At 42.6% G+C, this 16,670-nt stretch overlaps 1 protein-coding gene and 1 pseudogene across 1 annotated transcript; one reads left to right on the top strand and one right to left on the bottom strand.

Annotated features, from left to right (window-relative positions):
• Positions 1-16,670, top strand: part of LOC140603180 (tripartite motif-containing protein 60-like) — a 213,277-nt pseudogene that overhangs the window by 16,163 nt on the left and 180,444 nt on the right.
• TRIM61 (tripartite motif containing 61) lies at positions 3,904-14,300 on the bottom strand. The gene is given in 10 exon segments (XM_072773828.1): positions 3,904-7,351; positions 7,353-7,564; positions 7,567-7,859; positions 7,862-8,001; positions 8,003-8,362; positions 8,364-8,604; positions 8,607-9,018; positions 10,725-10,761; positions 11,447-11,649; positions 14,198-14,300. Coding segments are annotated over 7 exon segments (1,380 nt in total). The 5' UTR covers positions 8,656-9,018; positions 10,725-10,761; positions 11,447-11,649; positions 14,198-14,300; the 3' UTR covers positions 3,904-7,266.

Here is a 16,670-nt window from a genome sequence, read left to right as displayed (position 1 = left end):
TCTCTTTCTTTTTCTGCATGTGTCTCTCATGAATAAATAAAATCTTAAAAAAAAATAAAAAAGACATAATCTCTACTGACAATCAGGTGCCCCAGTATATAGATAGATGAATCTTAAGAATGTTCAGAGAAAATAGCAAGTCACAGAGAAATCTCTATTTCCTGGTTCTATTTGTATAAAGCCCCAAACCAGGCAAAACTAAATGATATATTAAGGATATATATGATAAAAATTATAAAGAATAGCAAATATGTGATTCAATATAAAATTCACACTAGTGATTAGTCTTGGTTCCAGGGAGGAGATAGAATGCAGTTGAAGAGGGACTTTTAATTTACAGGTATATTTCTTCAGTTGAATGGTAGATATTTGAGTATATTACTCATTTCCTTTAAACATGTAAAGGAATATATATATATATATATATATATATATATATATACATATATACATATATACACAATCACACAGATTTGTTATGCACCACGCATGCAATGAAAGGAGCTAAGCCAATTAGGTTTTGCACAATTATTCTTCTTCTCAATAGATAACATAACTATCAATAGGTGTAGAAAGGCCAACTACTCACTACCAGATAATAGTAAAAGCAAATCTCAATCAAAATCTTGCTGCACCTGTAGAACATGTCTGACAGAGCCATTTACTTAGCAGGCCAACTCTGCGCATTCATATAGCCTGTTGCTGAACTCCATGTTCCTAGCATTCTGTCTGCTTAGATGCTCTGATCTTGCACCAAAGTTTCACTGGAAGCAAACACTGTTCCATAAAGGCAAGATTCGTCCAACAGTGTACTTACTGGGAGGCCACCAGTGTCCTCAAAAGGAACGGCCAGACAGTTGTGGAATTCCAGACTCAGGTTTGATCAGGAATAGGCTTCAGGGTTCCCTAGACATTATTGTCTTATGCTTGGAAGAGTGTGGAGTGGCTGCAATATCTCAGTCAATTCATATATGCCCAATACTACTAATTTCACCAAATTCATCCCACTTTTTATATCCATTATAATCCATTAGTTTAACCATGGCCTCAGAATTTATGAGAGGTTAGATAACTGAAGCAACATCGTAGCACTTGGAGTTTCAGTTTCCCATTAGGTTGCCACCTGACCACCTCTGGAAGGGAGTTGCTGATTAGGGAAACTAACTCTGTATATGGTATTGATTAAAAGTCATGCTTTAGCACATTTTTTCTGCTGATATATTTTATTTATTTATTTTTTTAAGATTTTATTTATTCATGAGAGACACACAGAGAGAGGCAGAGACATAGGCAGAGGGAGAAGCAGGCTCCAATGCAGGGAGCCCGATGTGGGACTCGATCCCAGGACTCCAGGATCATGCCCTGAGCTGAAGGCAGGTGCTTTAGCCGCCAAGCCACCCAGGGATCCCCTCTGCTGATGTATTTTTTTGTTTTGTTTTGTTTTGTTTTTGCTGATGTATTTTAAAACACATTTTAGACATCATAATATATTTCACAACAAAAAAGTGCTAAAAGTATTTAATTGTAAATTATTTCAAAACTAGAAACTGGGAAAGTTTTAGTTAAATATCAGGATAGACTAAAGTACTTTCAGACTTGAAACTCTCAAGAAAGAGGTGCCTGGCTCGCTCAATCAGTGAAACATGCAACTTTTGATCTTGAGGTTGTGAGTTCAAGCCCTATGTGAGGTATAGAGATTACTTAAAAATAAAAACACTTTTTATAAAGTCTCAAAATTCCATGCACCACTATTAGGAAGCTACTGAAGGACCTTGCCAATGAAAAACTAAATGGAAACAGAAAAAGCAACTCCAATGATGCCAACGGCATTCCCAAGATGCTGTATGAGCATCTGGCTTCATGAACAACCTGCTTGCATTGGAAGTTACACGGCCCTTGAGAACAGTTGGCAAAATCAAAGCAGTATAAAGCTAAACATGTTTAAATTGAAAAAACTTAGACAACTGCACAGTTTGGGGATGAACTAAGGATAAGGACATTGAAAACAAAGTTGTGGAAAAACAAAATGCAATCATTGCATAAAACATGGCTCAGAGATGGTGTTGACATAGCCAAACTACTGTAATCATCAGAAAATATTCTATACAAAAATGAAGAGTTCTATTAGGAGAGGACCAGAGTGAAAACTGCTCTAAATTCTCATCTTCCAAAGTAGGACATTAAATGATAATACCAAAAACTTGAAAAATAGAAGTTATTACTGTAAGCTTATTTAGTGACATATACCCTAAGAACAAGAGTTGAAAAGTGGTTGCTTCTGAGAAGCTGGCAGTATTGGTTGTAACGCAATCTTGTAAACAATGAATATGAAAAAGTGAAACATTAAAACCAGATTTTTTAAAAAAAATTTTATTTATGAGAGACAGAGAGAGACAGAGACACAGGCAGAGGGAGAAGCAGGCTCCATGCAGGGAGCCTGACGCGCGACTCAATCCCGGGTCTCCAGGATCACACCCTGGGCTGAAGCTGGTGCTAAACAGCTGAGCCACCCGGGCCGCCCCTAAAACCAGATTTAAAAAATAATTATCAGGATAGACTAAAGATACCTTCAGACTTGAAAAAATTAGTGAAACCCCCCCTTCCCTAAAGGAAATCACATGACATTTTATTTTTAAATATTTTATTTATTTGAGAGAGAGCACAAGCAGGGGGAGTGGCAGGCAGAGGGCGCAGGAGAAGCAGGCTCTCCACTAAGCAGGGAGCCCAATGAAGGGCTTGATCCAGGACCCTGAAATCATGACCTGAGCCGAAGGCAGACACTAAACCGACTGAGCCACCTAGGCACCCCAGATGAGCTATTTTTAAAGTACAAAATGATTAGCTGCACTGAGTTCAATTGACAGGAGGAAGGGGAGACTAAGTCTGTAGTTTCGGTATGGAGGGTGGCAGGTGGGAGCATTGTCTTTGATCAACCCTGTAAGGTAGATTATTTTTCAGTTTTAAAGGAAACTGGTTCTGGGGATCCCTGGGTGGCGCAATGGTTTGGCGCCTGCCTTTGGCCCAGGGCGCGATCCTGGAGACCCGGGATCGAATCCCACGTCGGGCTCCCGGTGCATGGAGCCTGCTTCTCCCTCTGCCTGTGTCTCTGCCTCTCTCTCTATGACTATCATAAATAAATAAAAAATTAAAAAAAAAAAAGGAAACTGGTTCCAAAACTCTTCAAGTTCAAACAACTTCAAAATCCTTTTGGTTTATCTAGTATATGTGCTCCCTCCAGAGACCACTTAACTCTTCAGTGCAATTTCAGAAGGTCTCTTCCAGTCCATGAATTCCACTCACTTGTCGGTTAAATCCCAAAACTTAGTGTCCTCTTGGGACATGAAGCTTTTAAAATAGTGGACGTCCCTCATTTGTTCAATGTCTCATTGACTCACTCCTACCTGAACCATCTCACAGGGAACCCAAAAGTGCTCTTGGGCAGCTATGTGGACTAGAAAGATTTCCATGGAAATCAAGCTACCAAATGTAAACCTGCTTAATATTCAATATTCTTCTGCGTAATCTTGATGTCAAGCATGCCCTGTGGAAGTCATGTGAGTTAGAATGTTTAGCTTTTTTTTTTTTTTTAAGATAGCTCTGGTGTTTTTGTTTTTTTTTTTAATTTTATTTATTCATTCATGAGAGAGAGAGAGAGAGAGAGAGAGAGAGAGGCAGAGACACAGGCAGAGGGAGAAGCAGGCTCCATGCCGGAAGCCCGATGCGGGACTCGATCCCGGGACTCCTGGATCGCGCCCTGGGCCAAAGGCAGGCGCTAAACCGCTGAGCCACCCAGGGATCCCCTAGAATGTTTAGCTTTACATAAGGCATCCCATTGGTGGGTGTTGTAGAAGTTTTAAAGAAGACTTAAATAGACGTACAGATATAGATGATTGGGCAATTCAATAAAGGCGTCAGTTTTATTCAACCTGATTTATAGCTTCAATACAATTTCAAATAAAATCTCCAAGTTTATTTTATTTTTTTTAAAATTTTTTTCTTTTTTTTAAATTTATTTATCCAAGTTTAATTTGATGTTTAATGATGTTTAATTTGGCAAGCTGACTCTAAAATATATATTGAAGAGGCCAGGAGTTGTCAAGGCATCCTTGAAGAGATGAAAATTGTCACCAGATATCAAGAATGAGAAAGCTGCAAGATTTGAGTATGGTATTAGCCCAAGGATAACCAATCGACCAACAGAGCATATGAGATGTCAAGACACAAGTTGCACTGCAAATAAGCTGGATGGACCTCTCAATAGATGGTGTGACCATTAGTCATTCTTATATTATGTATACTTAAGTTTATAAGCAGGCTCCATCCCATTCACAAACACAGAATCAACTTCCAAGTAGATGATTAGAAGTACATATAGAATATTTAATGGCTCTAGAGTAGAGTAGGGGAGGATTTTTTAAAGGATCCGAACCTCAAAAGGAAAGACTGATAAAATGAAATATATCAAACTTAACTTCTGTCCAAAACACCATAAAAGTGAGATAAACTCTGGAGAAGATACCTGGCAAGTGAATATACTTGCTACAGGACTAAAATCCAGAAAATATAAAGAGCTCTTATAAACCAAAAAGACAAATAGAAAAGCAGGGTGGGGCATTAACAGTTATTTTACAGAAGAAAAACAAATGATTATTAAATTATAAAAATATATTCTATTACAGATCATGGGAATAATTAAAACTGGAGAGAACATTTAACACCTCACAATTAGTAAAAAATATATATGTGTATATATATAATTGAAATCAAGTACTGTTGAGGTAGAACAATGAAAACATTTATACACTGTGGGTGGGAGTATATAAATTGACACTACACTTAGGAAAATAATTTGCCATCATCCAAAAAGGTTTAGTGGTTCACTTCCCAAAGAAACCAGATGCATAATTTCCATAGTAGCTGTTTGTTAAAGTTTCAAACTGAATATCCACCAGGGTAGAATGAAAATAAATAACTTTAAGCAAAAACATAATGAATCAATCTCATGAACATGTTGAATGAAAAAGTTCAAGACTGGATTAATCAACTTTATGTAAGTCAAAAACATGTGGAACCAGCGTACACTTATGATGACCTATGTATAATGTATGGAATTGCTGAATCACCACTATATTGTAGATCTGAAATTAATGTAACACTGTCAACTAACTATACATGTTATAACTAACCATGTTATTTTTAAAAATATGCAAAACTAAACATTGTTTAGGGATACAAACATACACTGTAAAAGGTCAGGAAAACAATGGACTATAAACTAAAAACAGTGGAGGTTATCTATATAGGACCAGGAAGTGAAGAGATTATGGTCAAGAAGGGGCACAAAGGAAACCTTGAAAGGTGATGCAAATGTTCTATTAATGTTAGGGTCATAGATACATGTTCTATTTTTCCATTATGTTCTAGAGTCTTATTTTGTTAAAAGTATAAATATGTATAAATTGTACATTACTTGCAAAAGATAACCAAATAAGCATGTCAGTGGGGAAATGATCAGAGGATACTGAATTTCAGTATTAAACAAATGATTTTATGTAAAGACTAGGAGGCACAAAGTCAGATAGTAAAAAAATAGGGGTGGGGGTGGAATGATGGGGTAAAGGGTGCCTTAAGGAGGGCACATGATGTAATGATCACTGGCTGTTATACACAACTGATGAATCACTTAACTACCTTTGAAACTAGTAATACACTATACATTAATTAAATTTAAATTAAATAAAAATATATAAAAATCAAGTGAGGTAATATGAGCAATAAAATGATAGCTAAAACCAATCATAAAATGTCAAGAATTAGCATTGTGCTACAAGTCCTAGTCAGTGCAATCAGGCAAGAAAAAAAAGGACCTAGACTCTCAAGGAAACAATCAAAATGTCATTATACTTGGGGATAAATCTGACAAGATGTTGTCAAGTCATATATACTGAAAACTACAGACAATACAGAGAGAAGTCAGAGTCAAATAAATGGATATACGGATTAGAAGCCTCAATATTGTGAAGAAATGAATTTTATGCAAACTGATCTAGATTTAACACAGTCCCAGTCAAAGCCTCAGTAGTGTTTTTGGTGGTTTTTTTTTTTTTTTTTTGCTGATACAAGTTCTAACTTTTACATAGCTGTTATCTACTAAAAAGATGTGATTTCCCGAATAGATAAAGTCTAAGAAAGAAAACCTACGGGATGCCTGGGTGACTCATTTAAGCATATGACTTTGGCTCAAGTCATGATCCCAGGGTCCTGGGATCCAGCTGTGTTGTCAACTTCATGCTAAGCCGGGAGTCTGCTTGTCCCTCTCCCTCTGCCCCTTCCCCAGCTCGTGCTCTCTCAAATAGGCGGAAGGAAGGAAGGAAACCTAGAACTAAATCAACGGGGATTCTGAGAAGAGGTCAGTTCCCAAAATGAAGTGAACAATGGTATCTGAAGAGCGCTACAGGGTAGTGTCCAAATAGGAACAGAGGGAAGATGATTGTGTGTATATAATGTGGTAAGTATATGCTATATGTATATGGTGGCACTATTACTCAATTTTTCATAGTACTAAGTCAAGACTAACAGACACACACACAAAATAAAAAGAAAACACATTAGAGAACTATTAAATTCCACAAAGTGGAAAGTGGCTACCTTTATAGGGCACATAGTCCTGGAATGGTCATATATGCCTCTAATAAAGGCTTACATATTTTTTAAGGCAAAAAATATGTACACAACATAGAAAAATTATTGGACTTTTATTGACATTCTCCAATTGATCCCATAATATATCTGTAAAGGAGGCATTATAACCATATATTTTTTTAAAGATTATTTATTTATTCATTCATGAGAGACCCAGAAGGAGAGAGAGGCAGGGACACAGGCTCCATGCAGGGACCTGACGTGGGACTCAATCCCGGACTCCAGGATCATGACCCGGGCTGAAGGTGGCACTAAACTGCTGAGCCACCGGGGCTGCCCTATAACCACATTTTTAAAAATGTAAACTGTACCCTCAACCTGGGGCTCAAACTCACAATGTGAGATCAAGAGTTGCATGCAGTACTGATGGGACCAGCCAGGTACCCTTTAAACAAATATTTTAGAAGCTGCTGAGGTAAAATCATTCTGGTTGTTTAAAACTGAAAAAATGAAACAAAAATCCAACAAGAAACTCAACAGAATTGTTGAGACTAGAGTCACTGGCTTAGTTTTGTCCACTACCTGAAAAGAAAAGAACAATTAAAAGAGTTTTACAATAGTTCATCATTCAGAATCTGTTACTGCACAGATTTTAAGATGTTTTGAGTCAGTTCCAGTATAGAAATAAGGCCAGACTGTTTCTTTAATAGTTAAAAATATAGAGATTTATCACTCAAATTGTAAAGGAAACCTCACCCAAGTCACAGTCTAAAAAAATACCAGTCTTTGTAGGTATTACTTTTGGCAGAAGATTAATTTTTCTAGGACCCAATGCAATATAATTACTCAGACTACATCGTCCAACACCCCATAATCTGTCCTGCACTAAAACTGGTTGATTCTGATTCTTTCTCCTTCTGGAGAGTCTTTACAGACACCCATGATCCATTCAGGCTTGTCTTTCACTTCTACCTCCCAATACTGCTTGCCAGAATTATAACCTATAGAACTCAGAACAGCTGGGGAGAGATAAAACCTCCTTGGGTTACGAGGTAAGTTATGTGCTTTAGTTCCATATCACACAGTTTTTCTATCTTCTGAGATAACGAGCTTACAATGTGCTGTTTCACAATCTAGAATTAGATCCACCTGAAAACTCTTAATTTTCTTTAGGCCAAAATATTGTGGAGGAAGATGGTAACCATATTCCTTTATTGGAATAAAAAAGGTTCAGGGGACTTTAAGGTTCCATATCTACAGTAGATACTTTTAATATCTGTCAGTAATTCCAGCTCTGACTTCAGATATTTGCCCTCTATTTCCTTTGAGAGATATTTTAATGTAGAAAGATAATTTGAAAATGTTGTTTTCATTTAGTTTGGCTAAAATATCCATTTCTCCATCTTGTAATTGCCGAAGAACAATCTCTCGCTCATTTTTGAGAAACAACAAAAGTCGCTCAAATTCAGACTTTATTTCTTCTCTCCTACATTGTACCTTCTTCAGTTCCAATGATTTTCTGCTTTGCGTGATTATCACTTTTTCGACTTGTTCTATTCTCTCCTTCCATGGTTCAATGCAGTTCTGCAATCTTTTCCTATGATGGGGAGCAGCCTTCTCTATGGGCCAAATATAGTGATTCCGGTGATGAGTGGAGAAACTACACTGTGGACATAAAACTTCTAGGTCCTTCTGACAGCAAAAGGTCAAAACTTGATTGTTTTTCACATACAAGCTTCTCTTCCTTCCTCTTCCTCTTGCTTCTTATCTGTAGTAGCTTAGCAATTTAAATCAAATTGCCCAGTTGGGGATTATTGGTGAATTTCCTTTCTGGAGAGCTGTGACGGCAAAAGGGGCAGGGGAAAGTATCACTTAGATCTTTCCAGGACATACTGATGCAGGAGAGACAGAAGTTATGCCTACAGTTAGTGGTCACTGGCTCTTTGAAGTAGTCTAGACAATGGGACAGCTAGCCCCCGTATGGAGGTCAGCCAGGGCTGTTATGAACTCCATTGGGCTGTGGACAAAGGTGACGGGTACAAAGGTGACGGGTAAGGTAATATATGTCCTTTAGCAATGCCTGGTTGTCTAGCACACAACACCCAGCAAGCAGTGGCTATCTTCCCACAGACCTTGAAACCCGACCAGCTTTCCGTTTCACTGGATTGGTGTGTTGTCGATAGCCTTCACAAACCTGTTTATCCTCCAGCCCTTAGCTCTAGAGCTTGCTGCCCAGAATACTCCACAGGCTGCAGTCTGTTGCACGCTAGAACGTTTTAGCTGGGATGCTGTTCTTCTCACTCAATGATGTAAAGTCAGGCTTAATGACTTTCCTATTCAAGAAAGTACTTTTAGGTCCAAAACTAGGAATCTTTCCTATGGGTGAGAAAAGACAGTAAGTTAAAAATATGATACCACAATCACTAATGTATTAAAACATTCACACAACACTCTTCAATAAATGCTAAACTCCTTGTGTAGTTGTTCTTGGAAAAACAGGAATTCATAGTGTTTATAGAAATTCATTCCTCTCACACAATTCCAAAACAACAAAGCCTATATAAGATAGCCTTCCAAAAAAGTTATCCATCTCAATCCAATCATGAGAAAACACGTAGTCTAACTTAAATTGTGGGGCACTCTATATAATAATTGGTAGGTGTTCTTCAAAATGTCACGAAAAACAACATAAAAAAGTTTCAGAAATATTACAAACAAATATAATGGGTGGTTCCTGACTGAAATAGGGATCTTAAGAGATAAGCAACTAAAAGAACATTTCTGGGACAAATGGGAGAATTTTGGTATGGACCACATATCATAGTCTATCAGTATTAAATGGTGTGTATCATAGGTAAGTAAAACATCCTTGTTCTTAGACAATATATACTTTGGGGAGTAGGGGGGTCATCTTGATGGCTACTTTCAGAAGGTTCAATAATTTTAAGATGTTAAACAAAAGGTTAATGAAACTGGTGCATCCAAGCAAAAGGCTTATCTTTGTTGTTGCACAGCCTTTCAATTTTTCTATATGTTTGAAATGTTCAAAATAAAACGTTACAGAGAAAATTTCCCAGCTTCTTTTTGAGATATGCACCACACCCAATTTTAAGCAAATCAAATTCCTCCAAGCTTGTGAGTCATTTTACCATTAGCATTCTCTTTCTTCCCACATTAAGATACTTTCTCAACTTTTGTTCTTTGTCTCCTCTCCCTCATAATCCAAAGACAGAACAGAAATATGGGTGTGGTTCTGACATCTGAAATTGGCTTTGTCTTGGTGACCTAGCAAGTTCTTTTACCACACAGACTTACTCTTCCTACAAGTAGAATAGGAAAAACAATAATTCTAGAAAGCCTCCGTTTCCAAGTCATTCCCAAACTCAAGGATTGACTTAGTGCCATGAGCCAGCAGAAGCAAAAGCTAACATAGCAACATGCTGTAGAAGGCAGTGTTTCACAATATAAGGACTACAATTAAGTCCTTTAGGTTTGAATCCTGGTTTAGATACTTAGTGTATACTTGAGGAAAATCCATGTAACTTTTTTGAATCCCATTTCTTTGACCTATACAATGAGGATTATAACCCCCTCTTTTTAAAAATTATGATACCACATAAATGGCAGCCAACGTGTCCACTGTTCTTGGCCAATAAGCTTTCTATTTTTTATTAAAGATTTTTTTAAAAAGTAATCTCTACCCACAACGTGGGGCTAGAGCCTACAACCTCAAGATTAAGTCACATGCTGCATCAGCCTGAGCCAGCCAGTGCCCCAGCTTTCTATTTTACATTTATTTTAACCTGGATCCAACTACAGCCCACATGTTATATTTAGTTATTAGCATCCTTAACTACCTTTCAATCTAGAGTAGTGTCTTCTGCCTCTACTGTTGTAGAGTCCTGGTGGACTATCCTAAGCTCTACACTTAACCTACTGCTTGATATATAATTTAACTTATCTCTCAAACCTTGACTTTTTAAACCGATTAAATGTTTCCTCTTAGTTAAACCTGTCCATAACTCACCAAAAGTCAGGACAAAGTGCTTCACCCTTAGCTTACCAATCAGAGCCCTTCATACCTTATTATCTTTAAGTTCATCTTCATCTGGCTTTGGTCTTTTTAAAAAAACAAAACAACAAAACAGAGATGTTAGGTTTTCCTTCCCCCACAAACCCCTCACTGCTTAGATTACCTTCTCCTCCCGTCTTTCCTTAAGACTAAGTTCTGCTCCTTTGGGAGACTCAGACCAAGACAAATGTTCTCTATAAGCTAAGGATCTTTAATGTAGTTGCTGATTCAATTAACCTCTCCAAGCAACCCTATAAATTAGGAGCTGTTATCCTCAATTAGAGCTGTAAAAAATGAGTCTACAATAATGTACTCAACAATGAGTATGCTCAAACAACATTGCATTAATTGGCATGATAATCACTAAGCTGTAGTGTCCCTTCTTCATATTCCCACAGCACCCTATGGCTCCCTCTACATCTATTTCAGAGCATCTCATATTTTTCATATTTGCTATATTCACAGTTCTTCACATTTGATAACATATTTCAAACATTTTTAAGAGGAAAGACTGGGATTTATTTATTGTAGCACTGTACCAGCAAAAAACATAACACAAATTGAGAGGCAGCAATACCTGATAGAACTGGGTCTTCATCAGCTCTGCCACTTAACTAGCAGTATGTCCTTGGTCAAATTAATTTCTCTGAGCTTCAGTTTTCTTTTCACAAAGTGAAAAATAATACTATCTCATTCTGTAATTATTTAAAAGAAAATAAAATTAAGGCATACCTTGTTTGTTTGATCATGCTTCACAGGACTGCCACTTTGCAGATATTGGGTTTATTAGCAAACTGTGGGCTCAAGACTTCAGTGAAAGAATTAACTACAGATGTGAGGGAAACAGCAAGACCCAGAGTTAGAAGTGGGGCCTGAAGATATGACTGAATTGTTGCAATCTCATGATCAAACTTGAAGAGATGAAGAGTCAGATGCTGTTTATGGACGAGAAGAAAAAAATGGTTTGAGATGGAATCTACTTCCGGTTAAGATGCTGTGAAGACTGCTGGAATGACAAGGATTTAGAAGATGCCATAAACTCAGTTGATAAAGCAGCGGCAAGGATTGAGAACAGACTCCCAATTTTGAAAGGATTTCTACTATGGCTAAAATGCTATCAAACAGCATCACATCCAACAGAGTAATCCTTCATGAAAAGAAAGCGGCAATCTTCACTGTCTCATTTTAAGAAATTGCCAGAGCCACCCCAGCCTTCAGCAACCACCACCCTGATCAGTCAGCAGCCATCAGCATAGAAGTTCCTCCACCAGCAAAAGGATTACAACTCACTAAAAGCTCAAATGATAGCATTTTAGCAACAGATTGTTTTTAATTAAAGTATGTACACTGAGAATTTTTTTTTTTTAAGACATAAGGCTATTGCACAGTTAATAATACCAGTAAACATACTGGGGAACAAAATTTGTTTGACTTACTTTATGGCAGTGATCTGGAACCGATCTCACAGTATCTCTGAGCTGTGTGTGTATACACACACCTACATATAAAAAGTAATGATATTAAACCTGAAAGTTGCTAGTCTTGAACAGTTGCTAAGTCTTTCATGACTGGTAAAGGCATTAACTTCCACCAGGCTCGTTATAATAACGTGATGTAGGAAATTTTCTTACACTAATTTTGGAAGTGCAGGAGAGAAGTTTCAGAATTTTAAAATACACCTTTAATGTTAAAATATACTCAACTTGTAGTAAATGCCAATAACACAGAACTACACAAAATACAGCATACAGGCTCTTCCAGGTGACTCTTCCTACTTGCCCAAACTAAGTGTTATAGCTACTAAGGTTTCCATGACTTCTAATTCTTGCTTAATATGTTCAAAATGGGTGCTTTTTACAGACTCTTACCCAATGTGACATTCAACAGTGAAGCATGATGGGAAAACAGAAATCAAGAAAAAAACATAAAACTTTTTGGCAGCCTGGGTGGCTCAGCAGTTTAGTGCCACCTTCGGCCCAGGGCGTGATTCTGGAGACCCAGGATCGAGTCCCGCATCGGGCTCCCTGCATGGAGCCTGCTTCTCCCTCTGCCTGTGTCTCTGCCTCTGTGTCTCTCATGAATAAATAAAATCTTCAGAAAAATAAAACTTTTTAAAAGGTATGTACATGGGATCCCTGGGTGGCGCAGCGGTTTGGTGCCTGCCTTTGGCCCAGGGCACGATCCTGGAGACCTGGGATCGAATCCCACGTCGGGCTCCCGGTGCATGGAGCCTGCTTCTCCCTCTGCCTGTGTCTCTGCCTCTCTCTCTCTCTCTCTGTGACTATCATAAGAAAAAAAAAAAAAAAAAAAGGTATGTACATAAAAAGGACTCAGCGAGGTGCAAGGAACATAATAGGAACGACCTCCAGCTATCGTTGTGCCCCCTCTTTCCCCAAATGCATACACACAGGTCTTCTCCATGTTTCAGAATAAAGCCATTGACAATCAAGTTAACACCACCCTCCTTAAACTGCCCATTTCTCTCCCCACTGTAGCCAGTTTTCTACTCTGAAACATGACGGTGCTTCCAGTCGATCCCCTAACTGTAGGTAAAGAGGTTTTTTTTTTTTTTAAGATTTTGTTTATTCACAAGACACAGGCAGAGGGAGAAGCAGGCTCCAAGCGGGGACCCCGGGGTCACACCCTGGGCCAGAGGCAGGCGCTCACCCGCTGAGCCACCCGGGCCGCCCTAAGGTGGTCCTTCCCACTGCTATGTTGGGAATGACCCTTTTATCTTCCACCTAAGACCTTCCAGGAGACCTTGCCCTTGAGGAAGTAGCTTCTCAGGCCTTGGACTGCGTGTCGGTCCCGCCGCACCTCGGTGGAAGACTCCGGGCCCACAGTCCCAGTCTCTGGCTCCGCGTCCAAGTTCGCAGGGGACGCTGCCGGGCTCGGGGCCTCCGCTCGCGGGTCACGTGCCGGCCGCCGGGCCTGGCTCCCCGTGGACTCCTACGTCACAGGTCCGCTCTCGAGGGGGACGGATCTCCGGGTTGCTGCGGTGGCCACGCGGGCGAAGGGCGCTCGACAAGCACCCAGCGGGTCAGCACGACCACCTCGCACTGGACCTGGGCCCGCCGGGGCCGGAACCGGAAGAGTCTGCACGGCGGTGGCGGCAACTGCCGACTGCAAGGCCTGCGAGCCGTGAGGCGTCCCCACCGGCCAGCGCGTGCGGGCGATGGAGCGCGGCGGGTTGTCCGAGGGCGGCTACCGCCCCTGCTCTGCCCTCCCCACCCTCCATGTCCTCCCTCCCACCGCGCACGGACAAGTCATTCTTTGCAGACGCCCCGGCGGCTTCCCCGATTCTCGCTCGGCTCAGAATCTTCTGGAACATCTAACGAACGCGGGCCCAGCCCGGCCATGCCGCGTCCACGGGTCCGCAACCCGCAAGTTCCCACAAGACCCTCCCGCAGCCTGAGGCGACCCCGAGGCGCGGCGCCCGGGAGCCGCTGAGCACACCCGCGCCTCCGCCGCCCCTCGGCCTACCTGGCGCAGACGACGCGCGTCCCCAGAGCCCAGGCCATCCGCGTCGGCGGGCTCCTGCCGGAAGCGCGCCCGTGGCCCTGGCGCTGATTGGCCGGCCTTCCGGAAGTGCGTGGTCAGCGCCTGCGCATGCTCCGTGATTCCGAGGGGCCGAGGGGCCGAGGGGGCGGGGCCGGGCGCGCGCGGCAGAGGGCCTTTCCTTCAGCGGCCCGCGGTTGCCGCCGTCGACCGTGGCTCCCGCTGGCGGCTGTTTGCACATGAGTGTGTGTGTCCCTAGGAGCAGTGTGGTCCGGTGAGGGGCAGGTTGGTCTCCGCCGCGCAGTCCCGCCTTCCTGGGGCGCCCCCGGGCTGCGGCCGGCAGGAGCCAGAGCGGCCGCCCTGAGGGACCGCGTGGCGCCTCGGCCGTGACAGGCCGCGTCTGCCCGCCCACCGCGACCCCGGCTGACCCAGGGCGCTCCCCGGAGGGAAGAGCTCGGTAGGGGAGGCGTCGGGGGCGCCTCGGGGTCCCGAGCGGGAAGTCGGAGAACGGCTTTTGGGAACCGACGAGCTCGCCCACGATAGCAGCCCCGACGCCTTTCGGGCAAAATGGGGGATTTTCATTTTGATAGAACCACTGTGGTTTGCGTGGTGCGGAGAAAAGGCAGTAAGCCCCCCCCCCCGCCCTTTTTTTCTTTTTAAAGCAATCCCTGCCCGCCCCGTGGGGCCTGAACTCCTGACCCCGGGAGGCGGCGTGGCCTGCTCTGCGGCCGACCCCGGGCGCCCTCGCCGCCGTCGGAGGCCCGTCACGTGCTCCGGTGCAGCCTGAATTCTGGAAGGATGATTGGCTACGACTTCGATCCAGCGAGCGGTGAGCGGTGGGAAGGGACACGCAGGTGTGACTGACGAGAGGATCCTCCCCAGGTACTGTTAGGATCCCCAAGGCTTTTGAACTGCTGGTGGCCACTGCTTCCCTGCTTTGCCTTTGTCCTTGTGTTGTGGGGGGAGTATGTGGTTTTGATTTAAATACTGTGAGTTCGGGACGCCTGGGTGCCTCAATGGGTGGCGTCTGCCCTCGGCTCAGGGTGTGGGAGCCTGCTTCTCCCTCTGCCGGTGTCTCTGCCCCCCCCCCCCGTGTCTCATGAATAAATAAATAAATAAATAAATAAGTCTTTAAAAAAAACCTAAATGCTGTGAGTTGGGTGCCTGGGTGGCTGGGTGGTTCGGTGGTTACGTTTCTGCCCTCCGCTCAGGTGGTGATCACAGGGTTCCTGGATGGAGCCCCGCATTGAGCTCCCCGCTTGGCAAGGAGTCGGCCTCTGCCTCCCCACTCCCACCCCCAGCTTAGGCTTTCTCTCTGTCAAATAAATAAGACCTTTCAAAATAAAGAGATACTGTGAGATACAAAATTTGAGTCCTTTCCTATCACGGTTCAGTCCTATCAGGACATGATCACTGCTGACAGGAAACCCCGTCAGTAGGACACTGAAGCCTGAAGGGCGGGCTGCACGTGGTCTGGTGGTGGTAGTCTCCTCGGGTGGGGCGGGTGGGGCAGGTGGGGCCAGCCTACCTGCTGTGTGCTAACTAAGGACTTGATGGTTATGTATTGGATTCTTCTGAACTCTGGGCTTTTAAGAATTATCATTTAACTTCCTACTCGGAAGCGATCTGGCCTCCGCCTCAGTCGTCCTGTGTAAGAACTGAAACTCTTCCTAGTTATCAGTGGCCTAGTTTCTCAGCAGAGGATTAGTTTCCATGCCTGTTACCCTCTGAGATGCCTTGTAATCCCGGTCTCTGGCTGCGCCATCTTGTTTCAGCAAGCTGCTCTTCCTCTCCCTGCCTTCATGCATGACCGTAAAGGTCTGCAAGGGCGCAGGCACACAGCAAAGTCTTAATATGTAGCATGACCCATGTATATGTGTGTATGTGCAGGTGCACATGCGTGTATTTGTGTGCTTCGGCATGTAGAGAGGAGAGTGGTTACGCTCTGGCTTTGCAAGCAGGCTTCCCAGAATTCAAAAGCAAGCACTGCTTTGTGTAACCCTTGGCAGATTATCTTTTTGTACCTGTTTCTCATCTACTAAAAAAAAATGGGGTTGGGGGGTGACAGTATGTAGAGTGTAAGATGGAGTCACTCATGTCAAGTAGGGGCACTGCAGCTACCGGATATCTCTCAGACCAGCAGCTGCTGAGGACACCCCAGAACTGATAAGTGGAAGCAAAGGAGTTGTGCAGGGGCCCAAGACTAATTAAGTCCCTTTAAAAAGGGAGGATTTTGGCAGCAAACTGTCAGAGTCTTCAGACATCGACTCCTCTGTGTCTGACCCCTTAAGAAAAGGCAGCTGCCGCCACAGGCTCTGCCCGACTGATCTCCCGACAGAATAGAGATCCTTCGCTGCTCAAACATAGTAGGCCCGGAGTGCTGGGAGCTGACCTGGACCAGACCCAGGTCTTACCTCAACTGCGCACCCAGACTCACTTCCCGTTTGGTTCGTTAACT

The sequence above is a fragment of the Canis lupus genome, chromosome 13 (genome assembly GCF_048164855.1).
Source record: "Canis lupus baileyi chromosome 13, mCanLup2.hap1, whole genome shotgun sequence".
NCBI lineage: Eukaryota > Metazoa > Chordata > Mammalia > Carnivora > Canidae > Canis > Canis lupus.
This window is presented reverse-complemented; position numbering and strand designations above follow the sequence as displayed.